Source organism: Chaetodon trifascialis, chromosome 13, assembly GCF_039877785.1.
Source record: "Chaetodon trifascialis isolate fChaTrf1 chromosome 13, fChaTrf1.hap1, whole genome shotgun sequence".
Lineage (NCBI taxonomy): Eukaryota > Metazoa > Chordata > Actinopteri > Chaetodontiformes > Chaetodontidae > Chaetodon > Chaetodon trifascialis.
In genome coordinates, this window is record NC_092068.1 from 3,457,649 (window position 1) to 3,474,098 (window position 16,450).

At 41.3% G+C, this 16,450-nt stretch overlaps 1 protein-coding gene across 5 annotated transcripts in view; it reads right to left on the reverse strand.

The window, feature by feature from the left end:
• hspa12a (heat shock protein 12A) overlaps window positions 1–16,450 on the reverse strand; it is a 67,264-nt gene that overhangs the window by 20,904 nt on the left and 29,910 nt on the right. For 3 of the 5 annotated variants that reach the window (XM_070977506.1, XM_070977507.1, XM_070977508.1), the window contains exons 4-7: window positions 12,042–12,228; window positions 10,957–11,061; window positions 10,331–10,447; window positions 3,178–3,349 (exon numbers count right to left, since the gene is read on the reverse strand). In XM_070977506.1, coding sequence (XP_070833607.1) covers window positions 3,178–3,349; window positions 10,331–10,447; window positions 10,957–11,061; window positions 12,042–12,228 — 581 coding nt within the window. Of the gene's footprint in view, window positions 1–2,983; window positions 2,999–3,177; window positions 3,350–10,330; window positions 10,448–10,956; window positions 11,062–12,041; window positions 12,229–16,450 lie in introns of all 5 variants that reach the window. The other 2 variants (XM_070977505.1, XM_070977504.1) reach the window with 1 other exon arrangement.

Sequence of the window (16,450 nt, forward strand, 5' to 3'; positions counted from 1 at the left end):
TATTAAATAGATTATATTGTAACTGGAAAATTGATTTATTGATAGAGTACAGCCGCTGAATAAGGTACTGTGGATAACACATACACAACAAAGACCAAACCAATGAAGACATCAACACAGCAAATTAATCGACAGACAAAACCTCAAAGAGATCTGAAGATGTCCAGCGTTGATGATGCATGTTTTGTTGTCACAGTGTAAGAGCCTGGAGCCAAAAACATTTGATCTAATGACCTAAGAGACTACAAGGAAATGTGGAGGTGCAGAGGGTCACAGATGTAAGAAGGTGTCCAGCATAAAGAACCTAAACCCCACATGTCTGTTCTTTGATGAACCTGAAACCAGTAGAGGGATGCCAGGAAAAGTGAAAATGGCTTTATAAAAAAAAAAAAAATGTGCAAAAGAGAACTTTTGTTCCTGATATGGCTCCTGGGGCTCCACATTGACTGGAAGTATTTGGTCAAAACGGGACATGTTTCTGGGACTAATTCAAAGCCTTGCAGCATGCAAAGGGACATGACAGCCATGAAAGAGGAGGAAGAGCCTGATACAGGATGATGCTCAGCACAACCTTTTGATATATGAAGACATGCAGTCAGGCCTTTTGAATCCTACAGTCTACTGCAAAACCACAAATCCTAAAATAGAAAGCTTCCTTTCTAAGATTGCTAATATTTACAGTAAAAAGACCAGCAGTTTACTCTTCACTTCCTGATCTGAAATCTGGAGTCTTTATTTGTCAATGCTGAAATATTTTGTGTCTCTGAATGAGTAAAGGAGTTGTTGAATACAAAAGAAAAAATGAAAAAACACAAACATTAAGAAAAGTGAATTTTCTTTTCACATGACTGGCTAACAAAAAACAATCTATTGAACCTGGATATATCTTGTTTGCATGCAAGTGAATGACATATTGTGGTTGTCTTGACAGGCATAATAAGAGGTTAGACTACACCACATGATGATGGTGGCTATGAACAAAATCTTTGAGGAAAGGAGGAAGAGGAAGAGGGCAAAGAGCCCCTTTGCTAGAGCTGGGCGATAAAACAATAACGATATGTCTCGCGATAGACACATAATCAAGATCAATAAAAAATGCGTTCAATAAAACATTCAATAATTTTTTTCTTTGTCAGAAGAAACAGTTGCGAAGCAAGGTTGGTTGCATGAACAAAGGCACTTGCTCTCAGGTAACTGAGCAACGTAGGGAGTAATGCTGATCAGTGGGAGTGACACGCTAACACGCCAATCATGTAACATTATCAAGTTCGGTTGCGCCATCTCATTGTCTCGTGTTGATGCTTCGCGAGGAGCGAGATGAGGAATAGAAAGTGAGCGCTGCAGCAAGCAAAGAAATGGTTGATAAAACAGGGAAAGTCGGTTTTTTGGATTTTCTGTCAGACCGTAGTCAGACCAATGTGGTCTGTAACTTATGCAAGACTGTCGTCCCCACCAAGACAGGTAATACTACAAACTTGTTTAACTGCCTTAGCCGCGCTCACTCTTTGGAGAGCAGCCGTATTTGCAAAGATCCAACAACATTTGCAACCGCAGCACCACCGCACAAGCAGCAGACCACCATGCAGAGGTATCTGCTTCAGTGCCTGATGACAAATCATCTAAAAGGCACGAAGACATAACGGAGGCAGCGGCATATCATATAGCTAAAGACATGCTTCACTGAGCACTGAGGAGAAGCCAGGTTACAAACATCTCTCACACATGCTTTTTTTTTTTTTTTTTTTAAACACACATGCAATAAAAATATAATTGAATGTATGTGTAGAGTAAGAAGAGTGACTAAAGTTGTTCATATGTCTAGGCTGGTTTTATAGTTCAGTCAGTGTTACTGTACTGTCTATCATGTTTGTTTGTTTGTATGTTACAGATGTCAAGTCTACCAAAGTTTCTGCTATGTTTCCAAAACACTGCACATATTTGAAAACATTTTATTCACCAGAAGGTGAATCAGCTTGTGAACTTCCTGCACTAAACCTGCAGAAAAACAGGTCTCAGGTTTCTCTCTGTTTACATTTTTACACTTTTATTTACATTATTATTATTATTACATTACATTATTTGAGTGTTTTCTATTGTTGTGTTGACATTTCCTTTCCTTTCTGCCTTGATAGCTGAGGGGATTATAATCAGAGGAAGGTTAAATTTAAAATAAAAATAAATTGAATGTATTTTTCTCCTGGTCCTTATTTTAAATAGGTAATAAAAAATATCAATAATTATCAATATCGACTGATATAAAACACTTATATTGTGATACAGTTTTCAGCCATATCGCCCAGCCCTAGTATTTGCTGTTGCTGCTTCACATGCGGGTAAGTAACATCTGTCAGTTTGGGTTTAGCTTGAAGAATCTCAATGTTTTTGCATTGCCCAAACTGTGATTTTTAATGTACAGGTTGAGAATAATGACCAAATAAAAAGTAATAGAACCTACTGTGCTTCCCGTTAGTATAGATAATTATTGTTCTATGAGATTTCAATGTGGAGTTTATTTTGAACGGCTCATTTTACAACTTTCTTAAGCAATGCTGCCATGTTTTATCAAACAGCTGCAAACTGTGTGATGTCAGCCAGTTTGTTAGACTGCACAATACTTTAATGTCAGTGTTTTATGTGAGTTGGTTGTTACTGCCTTCGTAGGTGTCATGGCTGACAAATGATGAAAAGGACTGATACTGATTTTGTTCAGTGCTCAATTTCCTCACTACAAGAAACTCAACACAACATTAAAATCAGCATCAACACTGACTTAGGATGAAACATGGACCATATCACACTGAAACCAGAGATATGAATAATTTATCACTGAACTTCTCATGATAAATCAAGATGTGCTTTATGAGTAGGAGAATATTGGAAAAGAATCAAGAGCAAGTTGAAATGTGCTGTTGGAAAGAAACAAAAAGTAAAAGGTGAACTCTCATGCATTTCCTGTGTGAATTTAAAAAGAAAGCATGTTTACCATGACCAGGAGAAACTATGGAAAAACATTCAACAGGAGGAAAAACAGTATGTTACACATCCAGAAAATCGACTCATCAGCATGGGGGTGTGCATGATTAATGATCAATGGAGCTTGGAGTCAGACACGATAAATACCGTCTGAACGCATCAGCATGGAATTAAAATGACTATGTCAGTGCTGATGGGAGGTACCTTGAGTCATTCCGCTGCCCAGGTTGTCAGTGGGGCTGAAGCCGTTCTGGGTGGTCTGGGTGCCCAGGTCCACCATCTGGTGGAGGCGGAGCTTCCGGCAATAGATTGATGCTGCCTCTGGTTCTAAGGAGATGATCAGCTGCTCCGGGTTTTCCCGAGACACCAGAGCAGACTACACAGAGGCAGAATATAGACAGAACAAATATTAAAAACCTTTAACACAAACTTTTGTTATTTTGGACTTCTTTACATTTGTTACTGCTGTTATCACCACTCACATTGGTTGTGTGAAACAGTTGCTTTTATTCATCTTGTCCATGTCTTGAATCGAAGCAGCTGTGTAAGAGGTCAAAGGTTTACTTCTAAAATGTATTTATGTTGTTTGGGACATCTGTTCAGAGTTGTGTGATATGAAAACTGATGCAGTGTGTGCAACACGGTGGGATCTGTGTCCATGTTTTGTTTGTTTGTTTTGTCCATGAGGAAAGCTATTAAAGTCCTGCAGTCACAGCCTCAGCTGACATACTGGAAGGCAGAAAACACTGCAGTCCTACTCCTGGAAATGCATGAATATGACTAAATTGAATGAATGGGGGTTATTTCACACACTGGTCTGTATTCAAATGTGATTATGTTAAACAGCATGTTTGATCTGTGGGCTGAATCTGAACTCAGTCGATCGATCAATATGAACAAGTGGTGGACACATCAGCAGCCGCTCGTTATAGCTATGATTTAGTTTTGAGTTCTTTATTTCATTAACTCTGGAGTTAATGTGAGGGGACGATTCAGCAGGTCGTTACGTTTCATAGGAACAGATCCGCTCCTTCAGATGCAAGAGATGGCATGAAAAACAAAGCCTTCTGTGCAGACAAGCTGTGAGTGTGTGACATGTTGACAGTAGAAGTACAGTAGTGAAATCAATAGCCAAGAATGTGTCATAAGGGTCACAGACAGATGCAAAACATTAGCTTGATATAAAGCAGCTGTAATTCAATGCTCTTCAATCAGCTGCTGGTGAGGAAGGAGGATTGTTTCAGAACCCCTCCCACAGAAGTTACGGTTCTAATAAATCACAGTCCACCAATATTAATATCAATGGGTTAAAATGTCCTCCTTCTTGCTTAGTTTATAGTCCTTTTAAAGTGGCGTAATGGTGCGTGGTGTAAGGGATGAATCAGGAGAGAAAAGCAGTGAATACAGAGCAGGAGAAAGGCCTGTGGGTTCGGTCATAGCCTCAGAAGAACTAACAGATGGTGTGATCAGAGGAGGAGCAGTGGTTACAGTGGGCTGCCGTTCACTTGTTTTCTCCTTCCCTCTGTCCTCCATGAACAGCCAATCAAATCAGATCACATCCATGCTGCCTGATGCTGAGTCACTGCCAACGCCCAGGTTTGCCTCTGCTCACTTCCCCTCTACCTCTGTGTTATACTCACATCAGCTCATCCCTCCATTCCTGCCTCCAGTCCCACTGCAGAGAACAACTCCAAGCTCTGCTCCTTTTCTCTGTTTCTGCCCTTGTCAACATTCCCCATCCCCTCTTCCTCTTCGTTTAGCACACACATCAGGGATGTGATCAGAACCCAAAGATGATATCAGTGTTTAAAAACTGGATGCTAAGTTAATTCATTCAATATTTTTACATAATCGATGGACCATATAAGTATGTGTAATGTGAAAGGTGTCACTCATACGGATGAACCGACAATAATCAGCAGACTCTGCTCTATGCAGCTTTTTAATACTACCTGCTCAGCACAAAAACAACATCTGCAGGCAAACACAGGTAACGACTAGCTGGTCAATATACTGCAGTGTTTAGCAGCTACAGAGACAGATCATTTTTCTCAGGAGTTGTTGGAAACCAAATTGAGTGAATACTGGACATTTGCCAGGTGTCCAAGTGAATGCTACTGATTCCAGCAGGGCGCCCACATTAACTCATCAGGCCATGATATGTGCGTGATGTTCAGCTTGTTGTGGAGTTCTGTCCCAAAGTGGCTAAATAAATAAAGTCAGGACATGTTTAGCCTAGTTCACTCATTAAGATATCACATCATATTATGCGTTTGTTTCACTGGCATATAGAATTCAGAAGCTTTTATAAGCAGGCGCACAGTGCACTTGGTATTTTGGTAAACTGAGGTGCACAGAGGTGTGCCAGGATGGGCGTTGCAGCGCAGTAGGGGTAGGTGTTGCCATAATCAGCTGGTGGGTTTGGATTTTCGTTCCATATCGGTCTACGCCGGCAGCGCAAAAGTGCGCTGAAAGCTCGCCGCCCCGGACCTGGTCAACTCTGTGTGGCAGTGGCGCACCGCTGGGCAAGTGGATTTTCGTAAATCGGTAGAGTCATGCGCTCAGGTCACCAACACCTCACAGGCAGGTTTCCACAGTGTCTGGCATTTCACTGCGATCAATAATTAGCAAAAGCCGCAATTCAATGCAACTATCTGAGTCAGCACACACAGTCAGACCTAAATTTATATATTTTGATCCGTATCTCATCTGACCACATTGCAAGTGCGTTCGGCACGCGTAATGGTCACTAACCCTGACCGAATGTACACAGGTGAAACAGGGATGTCTGGTGATCTCTGACTCAAATTACCTGGTCACAAACGTGTATGCCAATTTCCCCGGGTCGGCACATGACTCATGACTCACTTTATCGTGGCAAATTCTAGCATCCCTACAGTCTTTCAGGGGGACACCCCTCTGGATGGGTGGCTGCTAGGCGATAATGGCTATCCACTGAAAACGTGGTTGATGACGCCATATATCACACCTTCAACAAGACGGCAGCGTGGTTTTAACAGTGTTTTCAGCAGTGCTCGGTCAGTCATCGAACGCACACTGCGATCAATAATTAGCAACAACCATGATTCACCCTGACCGAATGTACACAGGTGAAACAGGGATGCGAACTTATCAATTAACATTGCTGTGCCAACCAGAAACAGCCGTGGCATCCTACAGAGCATATATACTGCATCTATCTCAGAGCACTCAAGAGACAGAGAGAGACAGACGCATGGAAAAACGTAAGTGATGATCGTTGTCCGCTATTACCCACGTCATTTCATTCCAAATACAAATGTTATCATTGTAATGCTTAACGTTATCTACAAAGATGGAGTACATCATTGCTTTGAGGAGGAGGAGGAGGCCGAGGATTTACCATATAAGGACCTCATATTTAGACATGAGTGACGTCAGTCTCCTCCTGGGAGAAGTTTGGGCGTCGGACACTTTCCTGCGTGGGCTCAGTCATCCTCGAAACTTGTCATGCACCTCACCAGCGGCGCTTTTAAAGGTGAGGAGAGGAACTGGTGTGATTGGTGAAAATTTGACTCGGCTGTGTCAAACCCACTCCACGCTGTTTCCCCTCCCTCTTTCCGAGTTGCGCTGCTGGGTGGGACTGAGATGAGAAGAGGAAGGAGATGCGCCAGCAGTGCAGTGCACGAAAATACCAAAGTCTGCGCCGCGCCGCCCCATCGGCAAAGCGGACCTGATTTTGCGCCGGCGCCAACTCGGAATCGAAAATAGAACCCTTGGTGGTTATGTGTTGAAACTAGGGCTGTCAGTTTAAGGCGTTAATTAGATTAATTAATTAACGCGCTATAAAAATTAGCGCAATTAATCATGAGTGGCAAGTCAATGCGCAAGCATTTTAAATTTGGCCCCTTGAGTGACCCGTAGGCTGCAGTTGCAGGTCGCATCCCTGCGCCACTAGTCAAAAGCAGGGTGACAACAGACATGGATGCGACACCGGAGAGCGAGGCAAGCCTACTTTTTGAACGGCAAGTTTATAAAAAAAAACAAAGACGGGACTATTAACAAGAACGCAGTGATTTGTACCTTGTGTAAAAAAGAATTTTCCTATCACCGTAGCAGCTCCAGCCTGAATTATCATTTAAACGCTAAACATGTAGTTGCTGCTAGTGCCGCTAGTGCTACCGTGAGCTCACTCCGCCAACCCACACTTGCTGAGTTAGGAAAACGAATGAGCAAAGCCACGACAGAAAAACTGACAAACTCAATCGCAAAGTGGGTTGCTGCTGATTGCAGGCCGATTTCAATCGTGGAAGACGAGGGCCTAAAAGAGGCGTTTCAGATAGTGTCATCTGACTCTAATTTCCAGCTACCGTCGAGAACTACAGTGATGAAAAGAATTCACCAGCTGTAATGTGAATGTCAGTGAATTGTAATGTCCTAGAATTCAAATTCTTTATTTGGGGACCTTTAGCAGATATGAGATTAAAATGCGATTCATTAGATTAATTAATTACAAATCCTGTAATTAATTAGATTAATTTTTTTAATCGCCTGACAGCACTAGTTGAAACCCTAACCCTAACCCACAGTGAGGTTGCCAGGGATGGTACCATCATGCCTATACAGAGCCTTTACTAACTGATCACATCTGAGACCTGAACAGCAGCCAGAGACAGTGCACTGAAGTGCTGGCTGAGTAAACTATTTCTGTTCATGTATTGACTAAACACATAGATACACTGTATACATAACTACACTGTATCATTACTGGTGGGTCTTTATGTTTTTCTTTAACATTGAACAGTGCCAGGTGTGTTCTTCTGCCTCCAGTTTTTATGCTAAGCTAGGCTAACCTGACTCCAGTTCTGTACTTAGACACAGACGTGAGAGATGAGAAAGAAGGCAAATAATCCCTTTCTTGTAACAAGGTAAATCAAAGCAAGACATTACCTATAAGCAGCAGCAGATTTGTTTGCATTGTAAGGGGAGACATGATCAGTTAATGTTCGAGATATTTTAAGGCCTTAAAATTGTTCATTTCAAAGGTCTTTCAAGATCAGCTGTTGAAGCCTTTGCAGACAATTGCATTATTGCCTTTTAGCCTCTTACCCAAATGTGAATGAGGTCTGGCAACAATTTAAAATTTGTAGGGCCATTTAAGTACATTTTCCTTCAAGCCATTTGTGGCTGAGTTAATAAATGAGTCACTCACATCTTTGAACCACACAGTACAGTGGTTAAATGAGAGAGACACTCAAATCAAAGTGCACAAATGCAGAGGTAGCTGGATATCTGAACTGCATGTCATTCCAACAGACAAAACCTCTTTGGTACTGTTATATATGGATTTGATTTTGTTCATTCAGCTTATATTCTACAGCAAACCTTGAATCTTAGTCATGTTCCTGGATGACATTCTCATGAAGGACACAGGGATGGATGGTGTTGTAATGGTGGGGGTTGAGCAATGATATTTTACAGGACATCATGTTGAGCAAGTGGTATTCATATTCACTCATGTTCATAGTGTATTGGAATTTAATATCATGGTAAAAAAAAGGCTTTTCACGGTCATAATTCAGAATAATGCAGTGAGAGAACGTAATGTAAGTCAGTTCATCAGTCCCCTCCCTCAGAAAATTCACATCACACACACAAACACAAACACACACACACACACACACACACACACACACACACACACGCACACACGCACACACACACGCACACACCCTGGGTCCCCCCACCCATCCCAGCTGTTCTCTGCCTCTCCTCCCTCCTTCTCCATCATCCTCTTGCCTCTGTCTGTGCTGCAGACCGCCACACCCATGGCCTGAAGAGACTTACACACACACACATGTTTCAAATTCTCTGCTTGTGAGGACCCTCCACTGCCAAGAGAGCAAGGATAAATGTAACATGACTAAGCAAATGAAGGCATTGCTGTTTCTTGAGATTCTGTGATGATCTGTGTCCTTCAAAATATGCAAACAGTACTAAGACGTGTATCTACTGTATATGAAAGAGCACAGAGATCAGACTATGCTGAATCAGTGGAGAAACAGAAAGAGACTAATGGCTTCTGTTTCTATTCCACAGCAAAGGGTATCAGGGTATGTGTTACATTGTGTACTGTGTGTATAATTGATTAGTACTTGAGTGTTAAATCCACCCTGTCAGCTAACCCAAACAATCAAGTGTGAACTTCCACTTCACCAGACACTTCATATGGAGTGCTGCAAAGTTCTGTCCCTGAGTCCACTGTTTTTCAGCATTTCTTACCTCTGGCAGTCATCTGTAAGGGCAATATTGATTTTCACTGGTATGCAGATAACTCCATACAGCTGCTGAGAGAGAGCCACTGCCTACAATTTATTATACAATCACCTTACAGCTCATTACATCTGGGCATTACCACTGACACTGACCTAACTTTCCTGCATATAAAGAACATAGCTACATAACTAGATAACATTTGATAGAATCAGATCACAGTGAGCACTTCAGTCCTGGTCACTGCTGAACTGTTGTTAAAAAATAGGCACATCATGTAAAACCCAACTTTATGATAGTTTCTTTTACTTTCCGTAGTTGTCCATCCTTCCTTCCTTTCTTTATCGTAATGTCTCTCTGACTACCTCCATCCACCCTCTACCCCAGTCTGTAGGTCACTGTAGTGTTTATGGTAGTCTCATATGACTGCAGGTCATTCCCCAGCCATCATCATAAGATCCTGTCTTCAGCCATTCTCAGTATATGGTTACTGTTAAATCACAAGTCTCCACCCAAACTGCATCATCGCATTGACTGCCACTCCCGACTAGACTGCCTGACTCCTCCAAGACTATATAAATCCACCCTGCAGGCCTGTGACTCCTTCTTTTCCCTTCAAACCATCCACTTAATATCGACTTTTCACCTATTCACTGTATTAGGTTGATATGGCATGCATTGTTTGAGTTAACAGATTGTTCTGTATTTCATTATGCTGGACTCCTGTGAAAAATGCCAGATTGTGGATGTATCAATGATTTAAATCAAAATGATAACCTAATTTCCTATTGTTTGTTTGATACTATTCAGATTTGATATTTTCTTGTAATATTCCTTTGTACAAAAAAAATAAAAAATAAGAATGATACACCAACCACCTGCTACCACACCAACTGCTAACCATTTCAGTCTACCCGACTACAGTAAATTGTTGGAACTGCTTCCTGGATCCTGTGTTTCAATGTGCACCTTGTCAGATGTTCAGTGAGTGAACACCACCAAAAACAACATAGTTTCTTCAATTACAATGTCCGCTGTTCCTATAGAGATGCAAGGTGGAGTCTGGAAACAAATGTCAATTTACAAATGAAGCTTCTGAGCCCACCTTATAGGCAGCTTCCCTCATGAACTGCTTTGCAGGCATTTTCCAGATGGCAGGAACAGTGATGACCCATCTCACATCATTGTTGTCGAACTCGCTGCCTGTCTGATCACTCAGCTCCTGTAGGAAGGAAAGTCAAACACAGTCAACAGTTTAGAATGCAAGGCTCATGTGACACTGTGGGCTGACAACACTGTGAAGTGCTTCAAAATTCACAAACAAGAATTACTGCCTCTGGTTCATTGCTTATGCTTGTTAACGACTGAGGGTATGTAACATTTGTGCAATATTTTTTTGTCTTCTTGTCCTCTGACTTCTTGCACATTGTCTTCTTGCTGCTGTAACAATGAATGAATGAATTTACCCCATTGTGTTATAAATAAAGTCTATCTTATCTTTTTTATCCCATTTTGACATGTTGCCTTTCTTATGTCAAAAAGTACATAAAGTCTGCATTAGGTATTTGGGAATACTATATTTAAATAGATCATTGGAGTACACTGAAGAGTGGCTCCAGAGTTCATGCTGGGATCGAGCCCAAATTCTACATGATGTAGATAAAACGTGAATAAAAGCTTTGTCTCTAAAACAACACAACATACACTCATGTGCTGACAGCCATATGTTACCTTCAGTGCTTGCTCCTTAAAGAAGGCCAATGCATATGCAAAGATGTCCAGAGCTTTCACTCGCTTCCCATTGGCTGCGTGGAGGTCTGTGTCAATGGACAGATTCTGATTGCAGGGAGACAATGTCAAAATTAGAAATGCATGATGGACATAAAACCACTGCAACACTGAAGAAGAAGAGTACATGGACTTATTCATCATAGAGATATGATGATTAGATTTCCAACTCTGTGCAGATCTGACACACTGCTGATAAGTGACACTGCTCAGTGTAATTATTTTTGGCAAGTTCTGGTCAGTCAGTTGATCATCAATTAAATCATCAACCAGAACAGTGTAACTCAACAGCCAGCAGCCAGACTGCCATAAAATGTTCATTGTCAGCAGAGGGTGATTCTGTATGGTTGTGGTGACCCAGTGACCTTTCGTCTGGCACCATCATCAAGCTTAAGGACACATCTCATGTTACACTTTTCTTATCAGTAATGAGTTCAATTGGAAACAGAACTAAACCATGAATTAGTGTATCACTCAATACTTCCATTCTGCATCTGTGGCTATCAGCTCCAAGGCCCTGAGTAATTTCCACAAAGTACAGACTGTCTTCATGTTATATATCAGGCTTTAAATACATAATTGTTGGTTTGGGTCTGCACATGGAATTACACATGGAATGACAGTTAGATAAATATAGATTATCACTAGGCTTAACCTTTCAGTGTCACTTTGCGAATAAGACGTTTTGTAACGCAACTGTCAAGAAATTTGCTGAGAGCATTGAATTGATTCAGTATAAGTTGGTTCAGTTAAAGCCATGTGTTATAATGAACACATCAGCATCAAGGGGCCAATAGTGGGGCTTTGGATTTATATTCATGTCATTCTCCAGCCATCTTCTGCTGAGTACGCACAGCAGCATTTACAACATCATCACTACTACTACTACATCACCCCCTGCAATGCAGCTGCAATGCAATACATAACATCAGGCAAGTGAGTGATGATGACAGAGAGTGTTAATAATGCTGCTTGGAGTACCCTGGACAACTGCTATGTATGTATCCACAGCGTGTTTGTTTCCTTACTGCAGTGGTGTGGAGCTTCATTTTGAATTTTTCCAGGTACAGCCACTGTTTGGACTCGCTGGGGTCCAGGTCATGGTAGAAGTCACGTGCTGCATAGCCAAAACTGTGGAACTTCCTGTCTGGAGTCAGCAGGATTGTTGTCGGGGTCTTCTGATTGGACACACCAGGGTCCCCGCCTTCCCAACGCCTGGGAGGAGACAAGTCAGTTATCAATGCATGTACCACAAATCGGTATTTCTGCTTTTGTATGTTGACACTTTATCAGCTGAATAATAATTTTCTAGGTGAAACCCTTATTTAAGTACCGATGTTTTGGGACTTTCAATCAATTGCACATGCAGTTATACATCTATGACAAGCTACACTGTATGCATCATGAAAAGTCAGAACATTTCAGTTGTAAAGACTTCACAAAGGTTCAATCATTAAATGCTGTCAGAAAAGCCATATGAACTTCTCCTCCAGGCTAATTGAGCTACCACCGTAGTTTTGGACAAATGGAGGTCAGCTATTAGTGTTATCTCTGTTCCTTGGGAGAAGTGTATGATGGGATTATGCATGCTCACCAAGAGCGCCTGATGTGAAGAGGAACTAATTTGAGAGATCTGGGCAAAACTGGATGGAGCAGCTTTTTATTATCCACATATGTGGATAATGGGATATGTCTTACCTTTTCATCTGTATTACTGACAGTTTTTGTGCTGCTGTTGCTGTGCCTGTTTTTTTTTTCACTGTGCTGTTTCATGAGAATAGTCCAGAAATGTGCAGTTTTTTGATTTTGATATTAAACAGCTGTTTTGATTCGCCATTCGGTTTCCGTAGGTGCAGTGCTTGTTTCTGCACCAACATGCAAACGAAGCACACAATAAACTAACATTTGCCTAGAACAGCCAGCAGCTTCAAAGGTTTTCTGATGGCAATCAACATTTTCTTCATTGTGTCATAAAAACAATCTAACAACACTTAATTTGTGTACTAACATCTATTGTGTGCATATGTTATTCTTAGTTCCACTGTTGCTCAAAAACTGTTAAAATCACATCAGTGAACCACAGTGTTACACTGGGCGACATGTTCCTCCATTAACATGCTGGAGATGCTCAATGTGAGTTCTCGACTGTGTGAAACTGAACTGGAGCCAGGTGGAGTGACGACCAGAACCCAGCCTGATATCTAAAGCTAAATCTTTGCTTATCTCATCCATCACTTAGTGCTGACTCACTATACTAACGCAACGCATCGACTACACTCACTAGACAATGTGTGTCCACAATACACATCACTGCAGTCGACTGACATGATCAGAGTGATAAACAAATGCAATAAACATTTGAAAATAACCAAAGCAGAAACAAGTCGGTGAGGTAGGAGAGCAGAATTCATAGAGCACAGAATGTGTATTAACCTGCTGCTGTCCCAAACAAATGCACTATTTCCTCTTGTTTGAGCAACTTGATTGAGAAACTACATAAAAAAAAACAAAACAAAAAAAAAAGAAAAACTGAACTATACAGGAAATTTTGACCTATTGTAAGATGGACTTGCTGCTTTTGATCTTTTAATGGGATTTGTTGACAAAAAACAAAAAAATAAAATAAAATTAGGCTAGACAAAATGAGTTAGTAGAGCTTGGCCTTGCATCACGCTGAACAGTTTATTTTTTAATCCTTACACAGAATATTTGGAAGTTCCATCTCTGTGAGGGAAATTTGAAGCAATAACAAGAGGAACTATCTTCCACATTACACCAGCAATCAGTTTCCCTGAGACAACACAGGCAGCCTCTGTCTAGCCTTTGGGTAAGGATGTCTCCCCCAAACTAAATAATCAGGGGGATCTGGAGGGGGATTGTCCCTCCAATTCTTCTTATACTGCTGATGATTTGCACTCTAGCCGACCAGTTGGGGTGACAGAACAGCACAAGAGTTCAGGAGTTGTGTCCTTACTTTGCAAGAGTGTGGTACTAGTTTCAAAACATCAAGGGACCCCACTTCAATGTGCATGTCCCTACTGCTTTAGCCTTGTATGAATTATTCTTTACATTTCAAATACAGCGTATACTTCACAGCAAACAAAACAAACTACAGTCTACATAACAGTCGACTGTCTTGTTTGGTAGTCAGCTAAACCGCTTTTGGTGCATGAGGATTAGGGGGTGAAGATATTAGTGCTAAGGGTTAGCCCCCTTTTATCTGGATTCTCTACATATCAGTATCAGCAGTATCATCATTAGTTACACTGATAGCAACAAAGTAAAGATCACGTGAGCTGGTCAACTTAACACCTGTCAGTCTGCAGTGTGATGGAAGCTGTTACCCTCTGTGGTGCCTTGGACTGAGGGCAGCAGAAACTTATTACAGTAAATACAAGCCTTTCAATACAGCCAGCTGTGCTTTTTGGTCTAGACACACAGCACAGGTTAAAAGAAATATACAATACGAATATTTTTAAGTGGAATCATCACTGCAACCAACGAAATAACAGTAGGCAATGACATGATCAGGACCCGGCGGCTGCATCAGGACACAGTCTGCGAGACCAAAGGAGGCCAGTTTGATGACAGGGAAAACAGAGCTGAGGTGATTTACAATCACCTGGAGCAGGACTCTGACTCCAGGGATGATAAAGACACAGAGGGCGGGGCATGAGAGGTGTGAAGTGGGAGAACAATGAGGAAGGTCTGTCATCACCAGCGTGGAAAAGCATAATATTTTTACATCTAAGTCAGAGAATCAAACCAGAGATTTATTATCTGGGCCTTGCATTCTCACAAGAGAAGTGATATAGCTAGCGTGTCTTCAAGGACTGTCGAGTTTGAATCAAGTGTATTTTATGATGAGTTAACATGAGGTGAGACAGAATCTTGAATTCATAAGGTGTAGTGTAAAGGTTGTATATTTCTGTTTAATGAGGACAATAGGTGTCAGAATATTTCCTTTCTTGACATTTTGTGAGTTTTTTGTTTAGGACAGATTATCTCCATGACTCATAAGACAGGCCTGGGCCATTCAGGAAATTTGTTCTTCCCTGACAGAGAGTTCGACAGTAAATACGAGAAAATTAGTGAAGCGACAAGTTCTCTTCAAGCACTCAAAGGTCCCACAAGTATTTCTTTATGATATTAAATATTAATGACTGAATAGTTTACAATTAAAGCTAAAAAAAAAACACACATGGGGCCCGTTGCACAAAAGTAGGATTAAGACATCCAGGATAAGTGACTGAGCTGAGTTCAACCAATCCAAAACATGAGCGTCCAGGCTTAATCGGTTGCACAAAGACCAAGCCAGGATGAGCAGATACGGATTCAACAAGCCAGGTGAAACCTATCCTGGGTAAGTATGTGCACGCGGCTTCCTCAAATAGACAACGCCATCGATCACAGATTCACCGATTCACCATGGCAACGAGAGCGGCGTACTTTTCCCCGTCGGAGGCAAAAGTCCTCATGGAGGCTTACGAGGAGGTGAAGGACCAAATTAAAAAGAACGGCAACACCGCCACAGTTATAAAACAACGAGAGAAAGCGTGGCAAAGTATTGCAGACTGAGTACAACTCCGAAAACGTAGTTGTACTCTGATTATGAATCAGTTGAAATTGTAAGTGAAATTGTGTAAATGTTACTCCATCAGACTGTATAACTGTATGACTGTTATACCATGGTCTGGGTGAATACTCGATTCTGATTGGCTGCAGGGTGTCTGTTAAAAAGTGTTGTAGGACACCTATAAAAAAGTTCCGGTCAAATAGCCTGATTGTTCTAAATTATTGCGCTGGCTCAAACGCTAGTTGGTAACAGAAACTGTCTTGCTTACTTTACTTACTTACTTGCTTGATACAGAGTGAATGGTGGATAATATTTATAAAAACGATTTAAGATAGACTTACTTGCTTGATACACATTTAATGATCAGAGTGAATGGTGGATAATATTTCTTGCAATCTGTGGACTTTGATTCTTTGAAACAAAATGCCGCATCATCCTCTGGACACACACAAGCGGTAAGAGGTGCACTTGCCCTCTGAAATGATACTTTGTATCACGTAACATAACGTTAAGCGATCATCTCACTTCCCTCCACTGATTAGGTCTAATATAACAGCTGCGGCCGACCGAGCTGCAGGTTCTGTGGCCAAAGCCGGTTACCTTGGCAACGCGTCACAACGACAGATATTAAATAGTCCACTCAGCCGCTTCTTGTGAAAAACTTACAATTTAAACGGTAAAAAACAACATTAACGTATTAATAATTGATTTAATATTTATTTCTTTCGTAAGTGACCATGGTATAAGCGGGATAATGCCCTTCGAGGTGTCCATTATCAGAAATGAATGGACGACGCGGAGGCGTGAACCATCCGACGCGAAGCAGTTGCTTCCGTATGTATAATATGCTTTGATTCTGTG